Raw genomic sequence first — 16,504 nt, forward strand, 5'->3', positions numbered from 1 at the left:
TATATATATATATATATATATATATATATATATATATATAAATTTCAATTTGTTAAGAAGGTAAATTGACCAAAATTATAAAGTTCTTGTTTTGCATTGTATATATGGTACTTTTACGCAGACTAATAATTTTAGTAAAAATAATCAAAAATTGAAAATATATTTCAATATAATGAAAAAGTATTTTAAGAATAAGTACTATAGATGGTTTTAATAAAGAATAACTTGCTTTTGAAAGATGTTATTTTTATTCACACTATCTTAGTTACCTTTGGGATAGTTAAAGAATATTTAATTTTTTGTTGGTTCTCATTCTATCTCACTACATCAATTAGCAATAAATATGATTTCCTTCGACCTTTTCTTACATCATCAAATACAAACTAAGCAACTAATATAAATGATTCCTTTTTGAATAAACTCCTCCCCCCACCCCCTCCGCCCACAACTTAATTGTGTATATTTTTTTTTCCTTTCCTTGAGTAAATTGTAAATCCATGAAGATCCTAATAATTTGTGGTCCTTATCACCCTACTCAACCAAATGGAGTACTATTTGTTTTTGTTTGACAAAAGTCTCAAATTGTTGATTAATAAGATCGTTGGACTTCTTATAAAGCTTAGACAATTCTTTTTTCTTTTATCTAGCTTTTGGGATCAGAGTTCGGCAAAAGACCTAATTTTACATGATATCATAGCATGATATGTTGGTGTACTATATCACAAATACAATATATTACATTTGAAAATAAAACGACAAAAATGAATAAACAATTTTTTAGGCTTAGGCGCGATATCTCGCTTTCTTTAAGGATCTTCATAATCTACACCGATCCAGCAGTATAACTATTGGTTTGTCCCCTCCAGGATACGTACAACAATTCAACAACGTCGTACAACTCAAGCAACTTCGGCTTAATTAAAGAGTTCAAAGCTCCACAAACAGAATACCTTCTTCAACATATAATTACTCTCTTTTATATAGTGAATATATATAGCTGAAGACTTAGAACATTTTTCTTTGTTTCAACTCCTTCTTTCACTACACTAACCTCAATATAAACTTCTTTTCTTTTCTTACATTATTTCTCTTCCCCCAATACAAAGTAAAACCACACTATTTATAGGTGATGAATTCTTCTTTGTAATGAATAGGAAGATTATGAGGTAGTAAATTGGGTAAATGAATAGCTCAAATGTTACATAAGTTACAAGGTATAATATAATCAAGTAGAATAATGAGTGGAATTAGTGGTAGATCATGACAATAGTGGTTATTATAAGAGTTACACCACAATAACCACAATAATGACCACATTCTTATCACCAACAAGATCCATCTCACCCAATGTGAGGCCCCCAAAATTAAAATTGGATAGTTAATAAAATGGTTGGACTTCTTAGGCTTGAACAATCCTCCTTCTTTAATTAACTTAGCTTTTGGGATCTGAGTTAGACACAAGATTTAATTTTACATGGTATCAGAACAGGACACATCTCAACCAATATTAGGTTAGCACATAGCGTGATGTGGGATATTAAACAATGACAAAAGTCTCATATTAATGATTAATAAGATAGGCAAACTCCTTATAAAGCTTAAGCGTGTGATCAGTTAGGCTCAAAACCTAATTATACTCTTACCGATGTTAAAAAAAAATAGAGGTTAGGGAAAGAACATACTCTGTGAAAACCCAAATTAAAGTAGGAAATTATGCAAACAAAATATCGACACGTTTTTGTACTATAAGCATGGATCTCTTAACCATTAATGACAACAATTGTCTTTAACAACAGTACCTAATCCCTTTATAACAGACACACATATAGACAGTCATCATCATAAGCTTTAATTAACTTTTTAAATATTTGCAGATGTCGTTTGTACTATCATACCACATATGAAAACTATTTTTTCCCATGATGTATTTAGTTTCGACGCTACACTTAAAAAATATTTATTTCTAATAAGTAAAATAATTTCAAACATGTTATGTTGCCAAAAATTCTTAGCATTCATAATCGATATCCAATCATCTTGAGTCGATTGAACCACATGTTTTATTCAGTGGCGTAGTCAAAAAATTTGTTGATAGTGATATATATCTTTAAAAGGTTGTTTTTAACCTATATATATATATAATATTATTTTTGATATACATAATATAATTTTTCTACGAATTGGATGTGTTGGTATGTAACTGACCTGTCGGTTTAGCATGGTACATCAACCACACGTCTAGACTTGTACTCAAAACTGCTAGTTCAAAGGACACAATAGAGTATAGACTAATAGAACCAATTCAAAAAAAATTGTCAAGTACTAAAGTTGTTAAAATAGAGTCATGTCTTTAGACAAGTCAAATTAATTGAAAGCTAACGTTTTACATCTTTAGGTAAAACATCTTCTCAAAATTTTAATGAATTCCAAAAAATTTGGGACACAAAATTAAATAGTCGCTCTTTCACTTTTACTTGTTTATTATACTAAATATATTTAATTTTACCATTTTATATTTGTTTTACCTTTAGTAATTTAGTATATTATTTATTTCTCAACATTTAGATGATTAATTCAGTTAATAAATAATGTCATGGATGAGTCCTTTTTCAAATGGTAATATCATAGATGAGTTAAATTTTAAATAAATGGTATAGATAAGTCTGTTCTCAAAATTTAATGACATATTTAAAAATTTTCCTTTAATTTATTATATTTACATCGAGTTAAATATATGAACAAATAAATAGTAACTTAACAAAATAGCAGATGAGCTATCTTTTTCAGTGAGCTTTAAGTCAACAACAACTTTGTATAATGTTTAATTAATGGGAGACAAATGCAATGCTTGATTATAGCAATGCACTTTAATTAAATGCATGAAGCTGTCGGTTTTGATGCAACATATATAGATTTGTTACTCTGCCTCTTTTTAGTTATGATGTTATATTTTTTGAAAGTTAATTTGATTAATTTTTAAAGTTAAATTAGATTATATTAGTTCGATATTTTAAACTAAAAAAATGGATATTCATGAAAAAACTATATGAAAAGTACTATAAACTACAATTTTTTGCATATCCATATGATGAAAAATACATCGTAAAATATTTGTCAAAATTCTTATCATTTGACTCCAAAAAAGGAAAATATGACAACTAAAAAGAAACGGAACGAGTATCATCTTTAATTTTTGTGTACAAATTTAAAACATTCTTGGATAATGAGATAAAGGGAAATTAACACTTTTATTGAGCCTATAATACAATAAGGAGTCGTTTGGTTTACGATATAAGGTATAATAATTTCATAATAATTGTACATTAGTTTATTACACGTTTGGTTGGAGGTATTCGATAATTCTTGAATTATTTATTCCACCATTTTTATCATAATGATGAAATAAGTTATTTCATATATATATATATTAGAATAACGTATTCCAAAATTAATTTTATGAGAAAACTTGTTTGCAACCAAACACCACCTCTCTAGGTGGTAAAGGAGCCGATAGAAGAGAGAGTGACCAAAAGTGGAGCACCAATAAATTAATAAAAATATCTAAACTAGTGAATAATTAGAAGAATGAAATGTTTATTGTATTATATAAATCAAAGCTGTTCACAGCACAAATGGCCCATTAGCTCAGTTGGTTAGAGCGTCGTGCTAATAACGCGAAGGTCGCAGGTTCGAGACCTGCATGGGCCACTTTGTTTTTATCTTAATACAGTCGAAGTCTTTTTGCAATTAACTATAGTGACAATAAATAAAACATACATATATACGAAATTTGAGAAAGATTAGAAGCGATTTGGACTGCTTTGTGATATGTGTATATCACGTTCATTTTTGCAATATGTGTATAATCTATTGTATACCGTGTATATCATTTTTATATCTCACATATTTCTTCATGGATAGATAGATATACATGATACACAAGAGAAAAAATGGAGATATGGTGTGTTATACATGGAGATATACATAAAATACAGTGGGAAATATGAAATTTGGTTCAAACCTTCTTCAAACATGTCCAAATTTGATATGAAATTTCACAGTCAGCCTCGAGTTTCAATATAAAATTTAGTGCACCCTATCAATGATTTTTCTATACTCGAAGCTTGAACCCGAGACCTCTAATTAAGGAAAAAGCATCTCCAATCCAATCCACTGCACCACGTGCTTTGATGATACAACTTTTTCTTTCATTTGGAGATAAGGTGATTAATTTTGATTTTACTTTTTGTTATTCTCTTTGTCTACATCTTTAATTTGCAAGTGAGTACAAAAATGACCAGACAAAGAGAGCTTTCAATAAAGTTTAGAGAAGAAAAATCACACTTTAATGGTCTTATTTACAACTTGGTAAAATGTATTTCAAGAAGGTGACACAACAACTAAATTATCATGATTCATGTCATATAAATTCCATTATTTTTCCCATGTTACTACTCACTTTTGCATATAACACTCAATTACTTCCTCTTCCACTTTGCTACTACATTACTATATAATATATTTTAAGCACTATAATATTATGTATGATATGATATTTTTTATTTGCTCAAATCTACTGAATATTGAATAGAAGTCTTATGTTAAATAGATATTGTGCTCCTCATAATAATAATAGTCAGTGATGTTCTGATGATTCTAATCAGAGTCAACAAGCAGATCGAATTGACAAAACGATGGACGTTGATGAAGTCGATAGTCGATAGTGCAACATTCTAAGTTGTTCAAGACCTTAAGACTTCACTTATACCTAGTTAAGAGAGACTTTTACGTATAATTGCTCATCAAATTAATAGTAAATATATCAAAAGAGACACAAACATCTAACGTTATTTAGTCAATTGACCTAATTCACAAGAGGAGATGATCAACAATCCAGTATATAAATGAGAGTACACAATATCGAGAGAAATAACCTCACAAATTCACTCAAAATAGAAAGAGGTTCACGCAAGTGTTAACGTAACACTTGTGTCTAACAAATTCTCCTCTTAAACAAAACTCTTAAACCCCTTAGAGTTGTGAATGATGTCAGGTTAGAGGTAATGAACCTCTATATAGATAGAATTATAAACTTTTTTCCTATGAGAGAAAAGACTAGTCATATATAGAGACTTGGAAAATCCAATTATGACAAGAAACTAAGACAAAATTGGATGTCATCACCAAATATTTGTTTTAACCTCTTTATTAGTTAGATTCTAACAAAATTCTAATGTTTGTATAGCATATTTGTGTGATTTTCCCTAGTGTGTTAGTGGATCCATATATTATGTAGATGGGCTCAATTGACTCATATGTTATGTTTTGTCCTTATTAGAGTATCAATTTATGATATGATTAGAGGCCCATGGGCTAGAGTTTATGATCTGTAATGCTATTGCAAATTTTCTTAATTTTTTTATTTTTATAAAACAATTCCATTTAAATTATATTTCATGTTTGTTCGTTTCAAATTTCAAACAATCAAATATTATTACAAAAATGATAACAAAACACAACTTCGAAAATGAAAATATTTGCAATATTAGGTAATAACTCATTTTTAAAGATTTGATCTCTGACATTATATAACTATCTATTTGTTATATTACTATTTTATTGTAAATTTGATTGTATATTTCAAATAAATTAGTCATATTATGTGATTTTTTAAAAATTGGAGTATGAATCAAATGTAGAAAAAGTACACATTCATATTCTAATATTCACATAAAGTATGACCACCATTCCAGCTTGAAGAAAATACCAAATAAAGTGATGAACATGAAGGAGATATAATATTTGAACTCAAAAGTTTGGAATTAAAATCGAAAATTAAATAGTAGTCTACAATAAAAGTAAATCCTAGACAAAAATTAAATAAGTAAATAGACAAATAATGTATCCAAAGTTCAACTCAACTCAACTCAACTGAAACTCAAACTGTAAAAAGGGAAGAACCATAAGCTTAATGGAGTCTACTTTCCGGGGCCGTTCGAGATGGAAGGCTTAGCCAAACCTTCCCCAGTAGGATTGAGCTCATCCCAGGCTTCAATCCATGTGACCATGGCATCAGCTAGCTTGGTGAAATACGGGTCTATAGTGGAAAGTTTCTCCTTGACCTGTTTCGACAGCTCGAGATAGCACTGTTGAACACTTGTGCAATCTTTTGGAAGAGTTGCAGACTGGAAAAATGGAATGATCTCCTCTTGCCAGTAGATGCCTTTGTACTCCTTTTTAAGGTTAACAAAGGGGTTGCTTGCTTTGCTGTGCCATATGTAGGGTAAACCAGTCTTGACACCGAGTCCCAAATGGTCGCATATCACCTATAAATCAGATGTGACTCAATGTCAGAACTCATTCATTCTACAAAAATGTGTTTTACTTTCGAAGTTACTATGCATCAACGACAGAAAGAACGTATATTTTTACCTTGATACACCAACCAGCCCACATATCGTCGTATCGACCAATTGGCTGACCATCACCCATGAGGCCAAAGTACATTGCAGGTCCAATCAGCTCACGGTCGAATGCCAAATTCATTCCACACATAGGGAACAAAGTGCCTTTAGGAATTGTCATGACAGCATCCACATATCTGGAAATTGTACAGATTTTAAAATGTTAACTAATTCAATAAGCTCTAAGATTTGATTTATGGGAAAAGTTCATACCTCGTGTTCCTCTCACGTGGCTTAACAAGTTGAGTAGGTGCATCATAGTCAGGGATGTTGAGCCAAAGTCCATGAGAAACAGCTGTGGCCGCACCCTCACGCATACTGAAAGGGTATCCACGAACAAAATCTGCTCCTTCTCTGTATGGATCATACAGAGTGTTGAAGAAATGTGGAGTGGAAGGACATAACAGGTTCTTTATGTGCTGCTCAAGAGCATTGATGTCTTTGCCAGAAGGATCTTTGGCCACCTGCACATCAGCAAGCAACAAGAGTTCAACATATGATTAAATGAATGATAGACAAAATAAACTATCAGATCAAGGCATTGGAACCATAGTAAGAAGTGAGATTCACGAATGATCAATCGAACCCCTTCGTTGGATTGTCAAAAAATCATACTAAGGCAGCTCAAAAATTTGTTCTTGTTCTAGATAAAAGGTCCAAAAACCATATGGCACATCTATGGAGTAAGCAGTGATTGGAAAAACTGGTAAAAAGTGTGACACAAGCCAAATATATGGGCCTAAGATGGAAGACTTCCTCTTTACTAGTAAATCATCCCTTAGATAGGAAGGCATTATTTTAAAAAGGGTTCAATCATTGCATGGGACAAAGTCAATCAACAAAGATCATCACATAATAACACTCAATTCTAAAAGGAGGTGTATCATTAAGTAATATAGCATAATTACATTACATATAGCTTCAAAGTTCAAACAGTATGAAACAATCAAAACCTTATTTCAGCCAATAAGCCAGGAAAACATGAAGCCACTGCAAGATCTAGCTCACATACATCAAGATCAAAGTTGCTCCCTTTATTTTAAAAACTATGCAAGAACAAAAAAAATGCAAAACATAAAACAAATTGTCCTATAAACTAACAATGTCAACTTAACAAAAGAAGAGATTTAAGCTATCAAAGGATCTCCAAACACAATATAGTTACAGATCATAAGATCCTCAATCAGATCTCCTAAATCCAAATAAAACAAAAACACAAACTTACCAGATCCAAAACAAATCATAAACCAGCTAACATAATTCAACACTTTTTTACTCTTTCAAACCCCTAGTCAAAACCTCAAGTCAGCACCAAATTCAAAACACAAAAAGTTAACAATAAAACACCAAGATCCAATTTTTATCAACACCCACAAAGCAAACTTAAGTAATCACAAAGAAAAAGGTAACCCCACATCCAAAACTCATCAAGATCCAATTTTTCCCAACCCCCACAACACAAAAACCTCATAAACCACAAAAAAAAGATGCAAAATTGACTTTATACTCACAAAGCAATCATCATCAATAGTGTAGATATACTTCTTCTTAGACACCATATACCCAAAGCACCTACAAGCAGAGTCCTTAAAAGAGATACAAGATGCCTTTGGTCCAAGAATCCTGTTAATATCATTACGATTATAAAGCTCATAATCAAATCCTTCAGGAACATTAATGATCTTTGAAGGGTCACCATCTTGAACAATGATGAGATGATATGGCTGGAAAAAGGGTCTCCACATCTCCAAGAAATCAAGATTTCTGATTGTCGGTATCACAATATCAAGCTCATCCTTCAGCAATGGCGTTGGTGTCACTGAAGATCCTGCCATAGCAACAATGGATCTGAAAGAAGGAAAAAAACGGTTCTTGAAGTGAGAAAGAAAATTGGGATGAGATATATATTTATAGAAAGACTATTCTTTTCTTTTTCTCTTTTCCTATTTTAATATCGTTATTTATATTAAAGTCCAATTAAATTTGTATATTTAAGATTAAAAAAAAACTCGAAATCTACATTTAAGGACGGAAAAACAGCTTGTAATAGTATTGTTGACTTCAATTACCTTAGAAACGTGTCAATTGATAAGAGAAAATTATATTAATTTTTTACCGACAAGAGAATTTGTTATTATGAAAAAATATAGGTACAAAACACCCTATTTATAACGGTAGAAAACCTACTTTAATTCGAAATAGGAAAATCTATTTTTATACAAATTTTGACTATAAGTCCTAATTACACATGAATTCAATAACCTTACAAATAACTATAAATCCTAATTAGATATGAATTAAATAAAGTTTAATTTTTATAATTTTAATCATACTTTAATATAATTTCATTTAAATTCATAATTAATCAAATTAACATTCGAGAAATTAACAGAAATGTTGAGACGAAAAGAATGTTATTTGAATTATGATAAATACTCCATTTATTTGAAAATCTTTCTTGAATTTTGTTTCACTATTTAGTAGGGTATTTAACTTAATATTGGATATATGAACTATTTAGTAAGGATAAATATAAGGTATTGCATTTTTGAATTTTTCAATATTTACCAAACCCAAAATTCAATATTCAATACGTAATCCTATTTACTAAAAAAAAAAGAAATCATACAAATTCATATATATTCCTAAATAAGTTTGGAAATTACTGTTATATTAATAATCAAAAGATGACAAATGAGTCACCAAAGAAAAGTAGGAGAAGGTTTAATTTTCTTCATTTTTTATTAAAGTTTTTTCCAGCTGCCAACGACTTACAAACGTTGACGGACCTCTTCTTCTTTGGAGTATTATAGAGAAATAAAATCGCGTAGAATTATACATCAAAAATTTATTTTTATCTAACTACATAATGTAATTTTTTGATGAAGGAGTGTGGCTCCGCCACTATTAGCGGCCAACTTCTTAGAGGGACTACGACCATTTTAGCCGCGGAAGTTTGAGGCAATATATAACAGGTTTGTGATGCCCTTAGATATTCTGAACCTCATGCGCATTACATTAATGTATTCAACAAGTTTATAGTGTTGATCGATAAGTCTGAATAATTTTTGAAATTTCATCGTGATGGAGATAGATCATTAAAATTGTTGGTTTTCAACCAGAAATTCTTAGTCAGTGTGAATTGATAACACATTTGAAATATACAGTATATTCATGATTTGATTAAAAATCAATCCAATTAAGAATGTACACATTCAAACACACTCTTTTTCTCATAAGATGAAATTATATATTCAAATGCTAATTTCAAATCCCACGTGGACGGCTACTAAAATATAGAAAGACAAAGTTTGTAAGTTGTGAATAGGAAGAAAAAAGGGGATTTTAATGGCATATTCGAAAGAGACAGAGTGTAGCCAGTTAATACACTACTGTTATGCATTTATATATTTGAATTTACAAGTGAAATGTGTAACTCTCACATTTCAAATTGACTTTCTTCACAGGTAATATAATTAGCTTTAAATAAATCACAACTACTAGTAGTACTAGTAAACAATAATAATGTTATCCATCGATAAAGATCGTAGTAGAATGGTAAGTAGTTTTTCTAGTTTGAATCTGTAAAATACTGAGTCATTTTTATTAGGGATATAAGACAAGAGTCTCTCATAACACATGCGGTAAATTAGTTCATAGTAAATAAAATGTGTATAAATTATGACTTAATTTATGTACTTCCTCTGTCTCAATTTGTATGTTACTTTTCGTTTTTCGAGAGTCAAACAGTTTAAGTTTAATCGCCAATTTACACATGACATCTTCAATTTTTTTTAAAATGAAATTTATATATTTATAAACTACATAAAAAATACTATAAGTCACAATAATTGATAATTCAAAATGTTTAAAGATCTATGAAAAACTTACGGTCAAAAATAAATTGTTTGAATCTCGAAATCTAAAAAATACCACATAAAATGGACGGAGGGAATAATAATTTTACGTCTACTTTATATGAGATGGAAATAATGTGTGAAAGCATTTGAAAACTCACAAACAAGTTTGATTATATGGATTTTAAACAAAATAATTCATAGTGTAGATAGATTTTTTTTTAAATTCTAAATTGAATTATACATGATATTAATACATTTAAACTCTGCAGTTGATTGATGCAATAGTACAGAGTGTTTAGTTTTGGTGTTAGGGAAAAAAATTAGAGGCTGGAATGGAAAGTTAAAACCTTAATATATAAATGTGTCTTTTAACTTAATCTCATTTGATATTTATGTCCTCTAATTTCAAGTATGTACAAGTAAATACTTAAATTTGTATAGAGGTGAATAAGCAGACACACACGTCCTATGTGTATTATGTCACGTAGAATGCGTATATCTATTATAAATATCAGTTAAGATCCAGTTAAAAACATATTTATATATTATGTCGAAATTAAATGTTACAATATTAGAGGAGTATTAGCCACGTTCATTGTCCCACAGCTAATTGCGCATCTTCTGTCTGGCCTTAACATGCACTCACATGGCAATTAATTACTTTTTCTAAGTCATTTGAATCCTAGAGGAAAAGACTGAGAAATATATTATAAAGAATATGATATATTAGTTTTTGTTCTTTTTCATTCTTGGATTTCTTAATAATTGTTGTGATTTTATCTTATGGTTGGATATTATCACAAAATTGTTACAATAATATAGATATTTTGTTATAAAATGAAAACAATGTAATTCCAATTTTGTAAATCAATCTTTACAAATGTTGAGGTTGGCGATGTATGCCTTGAACGGACTTGTTAAGCATCTATTTTGCTTTTCAAAAAGATCGCGAGTGAAAAAGAATTTTGGTAAAATACGTTTAATGTATCCCCTTCTTACTTGCAACAATAGAAACCAAACCGTTGAAAGACTGCTCATTGGATTTGGTTATCGATTTAGCATACTTAAGTCAATAATCGATTAACCAAAAACCTGACTGAATCGACCAATAAACACCCCTAGTTCCGATACAGTAAATCAAACTTGGGCACAAGAAATTTCAGATTCAGCTATGTGATTCAATTTTCATTCGATGATTTACGTCCACCCCTAGATGCCATCGCTAGGGAAGACTCTGGACATACATGCTTTTCAATAGGTTTCTAAAGCAGCAAAGCTATATAAACCTTATGTAGGTTGAAACACAGGTGAACTTGAGCCATAGAAGAGTAAAAATAGTTATCTGACAACTCGAACATGAAGTTGAAGTTGAAGTTAGTGGAGTAAAACAGTTACTGCCATCAAAATGATTAGGAAGTAGCATTCTGTTTCAAAACCTCAGCTTCAGCCATTGCCATAGGGTCTTCATCCTTTTCACCTTCTCTTTCCTCAGCCATCTTTTTTCTATGCAAGTCTTCCGCTACCTGCATTGCAGCCTTCTGCTCTTCTTGAAGACGCTTCATTTCCTCTTCTTGCTGTTGCCTCTCAAACCATGTGTCAGCATCCGCCCAAACTGAATGATCAAATAAACAAATTAGCATTCAACTCCAAATTACAACTGGTCGATAATGACCTCTTTTCTTCTTTAGCATCACTCATAAACATAGTTGACAAAAGACATCAAGAGAATTAATCTAACAGATGTAGCTGGAAAATATAAATTTAAGAACGTGTGATGACACACAGGAAGTTTTGACAAGTTCCAACTAAAGAATACGAGTAACATGATAATACATTTATCCATTTATTGTGGATGACAAAGAAATTCACTATTATAGTACTGAAACTTGGTGGATAAGATTCTCTCCTACCCTTCTCCCCTTAAATAAACTTATACGTGTTGTACTATATTTGTCATTGAACACAGCCCTGGGGCTACATGACAATACACTTAACCTGTTCATAATGTATTGCCATGTATCATAGGGCTCAAACTACGCAACTGAATTTAAGTTGCACAAACAGAAGATGGGAAGAATAACTAACTATGTAGCAAATTACTCAAGAGCAAACGGAAAGGCCTCGATAAATGAGATACCAACCATGATATAGAGATCAAGTCTTAAACCAACTAGATAATTCATGTAGGAGGGCATAAGAGTAGTCTATGCTAAATGACAGGTAATAAGAAGCTTCCCTAATACTATCTCAACCCAGCAGCTCCTTTGAGATGCCAAAAGTTGACCTGAGTGGGTACTAGTGCAAACAAGTTCTCCTAAAAATATAGCGCATTTTCATCAAACTACAGTAACAACTATGCCTCAATCCAAATAAATTGGAATTGGATATATGAATCCACACTTCTTCATTTAAGTTCATTTCAAATCATCATACTAAATAAAATAAAAGTGAAAAAAATATGTTAATAACAATAACAACAATAATAATATTAGAAGTTCTCTAACAAGTCTAAAACTAGTATCAAATTATAGTTTCCTTTAGCACTTATATATGGCGTTCATGATAAATCAGACACCATGGACATCAAGAAAAAAGAGCATTTTCATCAAATTAAATTTCTTTTAGCACTTCTGCATGGCTTTGATGATGATTCAGCCCCGACACATTAGGAGAATGACTCAATTTAAACTCGTCATGCACATGACCACTATAAAAATGTTTGCTGCATAAAATTCAAAACATATCAATATTAAGGATATTTAGCTCCTTATTTCTTGCTTACAATATTCTTAAGAAGACCAAATATAAGGAGAAAATAAAAAGGGGGGTGGCACCGCGGTGGAGGGGAAAGGGGAGGTAAGCTTTGTTCACAAATGTATTTTTACATGCACTTAACTCCAGCACTCGTAGTATACTGATAAAATTGACACATTGCATACTGTAAGAACACAGGTAGCTTACGCCTTACAGATATACTACGTTGAGGTAAAACTTACTTTTTTTTTTTTTTTTTTTTTGATTTGCACCGGGGGTCCGAGTCTCTTTGAGCCCCGACTAATCCCGGGGGTGCACAGGCCCTCGGCAAGGAGTTTCCCGCAAGTGCACCACGGTTAATTCAGGTTTTACCCAGTCCGATGGCCCTCAGAAATTGTTTGCACCCAGTGGGTTTCGAACTTGAGACCTTGAAAGGGAGCAAACCCCAAGGCTCAAGTCAATTGCCAGCAGGCCAACCCCTGAGGGTTGAGGTAAAACTTACTTTAAACGGTACTAATAATATGTAATTGAAAAAAATGGAAATTCTTTTCACCTATGTAACAGATCATTCACAAAATCAAGATAGTTAAACGCCTTTCTTCATATCACATTGAAAAACTATAGTATTAGAAGGGAATTTAGTGCATAACAAACTTCAATTTCTCGAGAGAAAACAAAGAGGGTAGAAGGGTGAGTCCATAATCCGGAGTTCAATAGATTGCAATTGGTCCTAAGAGTTAGCTGCAGACAGATAATTTTTGAAAAAAATATTTCGATAGATTTATTCATTTTATCATTATGAGAATCAATCCTACTACTTCTGACCTTCCACAACCTGGGATGGGTCGTCCAAATCATCAGTCCGGTACAAGATGTAACCTTTCCCGGGCAAATATTTATAACGCTCTAGTAGTGCAAGGTCGAGATAGTTTTTGTTTGGCTTGTGAGGTACAACAATTATTAGGAAATAATCGAGTTAGGACTGTAGCTATGAGTGCTAAAGACGGTCTAACAACAACAGAAATGTAAGTGATTGACACAAAAGCTCCTATCAGTCCATGTATTCTTTACTTCTACATTATACTGTCTACTCCTCACGACGCGCCGCGATAGAGGGCTATGCACAAATTGTAAGGTTATCCCGAGTGAGAACCTCACGACCCGACCCAACACAAGCTCATGAAACAATAACAGAGACTAAAACCCTAGATTTAAAATTTAGGGAAAAATTAGGGAAAAGAGCAGAAACTTAAGAAGATAGAGCATTTTCATCAAATTAATCAGATTAAATTTTTTTTAGCACTTCTGCGTGGCTTGGATGATGATTCAGCCCCCACCCATTAGGAAAATGACTCAACTTAAACTCGTCATGCACACTACCACTATAAAAATGTTTGCTACCTCAAATTCAGATCTTAATCCTTATTCCGATGGCACCATGGTTTGAGAAGAAATACCACCTTATGAATTAGAAAGTAAAGGAGGTTCCCCACCAGAAAATATTGTAGACACGTGATCTTTAACCCTTCCCAAATTTTGTCAACACAAGCATGATTTAGGTATTTCCTCTGATTTTTTATTTTTCCAAAGGAAAAATGGAAGAGGAATGTAAAGTGAGAGGAGATACCCTCTAAAACATATCAATATAAAGGATCTTTAGCTCCTTACTTCTTGCTCACAATATTCTTAAGGAGACAAAATATAAGGAGAAAATAAAAGGGGGGTGGGGGAGGCACCGCGATTCAGGGGAAAAGGAGAGGCAAGCTTTGTTCACTAAAGTATTTTTACATGCATTTAGCTCCAGCACTAGTAGCATACTGATAAAATTGACACATTGCATACGGTAAGAACACAGGTAGCTCATGCCTTACAGATATACTAGGTTGAGGTAAAACTTACTTTAAACGGTACTAATAATATGTAACTGAAAAAAGTGGAAATTCTTTTCACCTATATAACAGATCATTCACAAAATCAAGATAGTTAAACGCCTTACTTCATACCACATTGAAAAACTATAGTATTAGAAGGGTAGCGCATAACAAACTTCAATTTCTCGAGGGAAAATGAAGGGTAGAAGGGTGAATCCATAATCCGGAGTTCAATAGATTGCAATTGGTCCTAAGAGTTAGCTGCAGACAGATAATTTTTGAAAAAAAATATTCCGATAGATTTATTCATTTTATCATTATGAGTATCAATCCTACTACTTCTGACCTTCCACAACCTGGGATGGGTCGTCCAAATCATCAGTCCGGTACAAGATGTAACCTTTCCCAGGCAAATATTTATAATGCTCTAGTAGTTCAAGGTCGAGATGGTGTTTGTTTGGCTTGTGAGGTACTACAATTATTAGGAAATAATCGAGTTAGGACTGTAGCTATGAGTGCTAAAGACGGTCTAACAACAACAGAAATGTAAGTGATTGACACAAAAGCTCCTATCAGTCCATGTATTCTTTACTTCTACATTATACTGTCTACTCCTCACGACGCGCCGCGATAGAGGGCTATGCACAGATTGCAAGGTTATCCCGAGTGAGAACCTCACGACCCGACCCAACACAAGCTCATGAAACAATAACAGAGACTAAAACCCTAGATTTAAAATTTAGGGAAAAATTAGGGAAAAGATCAGAAACTTACTTGGCTGAGCAGCCCAACCCTGTTCACCACCCTTAATCTTCTCAGGAAGAGCATAATTAACAGTAAGTACACGTCCATAAAGCTCAGCACCATCCATATTATCCATGGCGGCGGAAGCATCTTCTCTTTCAAGGAAGGTTACAAACCCAAAAGATCGATGCTTTTGAGTCGCATGATCTAATGGGGTCTTCACATCCTTAATATCCCCAAATGGTATGAACGCAGCATGTAGTATTGCCTCATTCACCTCCTCTGCTAATCCTCCTGTAACAATGATAACCAATTTCTATAACATTGAACCAAATTTTCAACTTTATTAGAGGATTTGGGGGTTAAAGATTACCTACGTACAGAGTGTTTTTCTGTACTGCCTGGTTCATAGCACCTTGATTCTTGATTCTTCTTCAAGATTTGGCACTGCTTTGTTTGTTCATTACTCTATAGTCTATAGTCTATACATACTGTAGGCATAAAAAATTGGCCCATATTTCAAAAGCCCAATAAACAAATTTCGAGTATGGAGTGGTAAGTAATTTTTCATCCATACCATCAAATTTCTCCCCTCGGAATGAAATTGGAGTCGAAGTTGTCTTTGTTAGATAGGTTTTACCCCAATCTGGGACTTCTTGTGGATTCGAAATTAGTTCAGTTTCATTACAGGTACAGAACACTAGATGGAAAATAAAAAAATAAAGTGAGAAACTACATAATTAGATATACTTCACTATCATATATACCGTGATTATATATACTTTCAAAATATTACGTATCTTACCACTAA

The 16,504-nt window shown here is 32.2% G+C and overlaps 2 protein-coding genes and 1 non-coding gene across 3 annotated transcripts; 1 reads left to right on the forward strand and 2 right to left on the reverse strand.

Annotated features, from left to right (window-relative positions):
• The first annotated feature begins 3,634 nt into the window (after positions 1-3,634).
• Positions 3,635-3,708, forward strand: TRNAI-AAU (transfer RNA isoleucine (anticodon AAU)). The gene has a single exon. It is a non-coding gene; the product is annotated as a tRNA-Ile (tRNA).
• Positions 3,709-5,866: 2,158 nt separating this feature from the next.
• On the reverse strand, positions 5,867-8,322 carry LOC102601908 (alpha-1,4-glucan-protein synthase [UDP-forming] 2-like). The gene is made up of 4 exons (NM_001288345.1): positions 7,976-8,322; positions 6,678-6,928; positions 6,433-6,601; positions 5,867-6,326 (listed from the first exon to the last, which is right to left on the reverse strand). Exons 1-4 carry the CDS (start codon positions 8,297-8,299, stop codon positions 5,979-5,981), a joined length of 1,092 nt encoding a protein of 363 aa, NP_001275274.1. The 5' UTR covers positions 8,300-8,322; the 3' UTR covers positions 5,867-5,978.
• Positions 8,323-11,481: 3,159 nt separating this feature from the next.
• LOC102602240 (peptidyl-prolyl cis-trans isomerase E) lies at positions 11,482-16,173 on the reverse strand. Its single transcript, XM_006363505.2, has 3 exons — positions 16,067-16,173; positions 15,724-15,987; positions 11,482-11,936 (listed from the first exon to the last, which is right to left on the reverse strand). Exons 1-3 carry the CDS (start codon positions 16,101-16,103, stop codon positions 11,734-11,736), a joined length of 504 nt encoding a protein of 167 aa, XP_006363567.1. The 5' UTR covers positions 16,104-16,173; the 3' UTR covers positions 11,482-11,733.
• Positions 16,174-16,504: the final 331 nt, after the last annotated feature.

The sequence above is a fragment of the Solanum tuberosum genome, unplaced genomic scaffold (assembly GCF_000226075.1).
Source record: "Solanum tuberosum cultivar DM 1-3 516 R44 unplaced genomic scaffold, SolTub_3.0 scf00431, whole genome shotgun sequence".
Classification (NCBI taxonomy): Eukaryota; Viridiplantae; Streptophyta; class Magnoliopsida; order Solanales; family Solanaceae; genus Solanum; species Solanum tuberosum.

Coding starts and splice junctions, on each gene's coding strand:
- LOC102601908 (NM_001288345.1), bottom strand. CDS start 8,299: ATGGCAGGATCTTCAGTGACACCAACGCCATTGCTGAAGGATGAGCTT. Junction 6,602..6,677: donor CCACGTGAGAGGAACACGAG/GTATGAACTTTT, acceptor TACAATTTCCAG/ATATGTGGATGCTGTCATGA. Junction 6,327..6,432: donor GGGCTGGTTGGTGTATCAAG/GTAAAAATATAC, acceptor TCTGATTTATAG/GTGATATGCGACCATTTGGG.
- LOC102602240 (XM_006363505.2), bottom strand. CDS start 16,103: ATGAACCAGGCAGTACAGAAAAACACTCTGTACGTAG. Junction 15,988..16,066: donor GAAAAACACTCTGTACGTAG/GTAATCTTTAAC, acceptor TCATTGTTACAG/GAGGATTAGCAGAGGAGGTG. Junction 11,937..15,723: donor GGGTTGGGCTGCTCAGCCAA/GTAAGTTTCTGA, acceptor TTGATCATTCAG/TTTGGGCGGATGCTGACACA.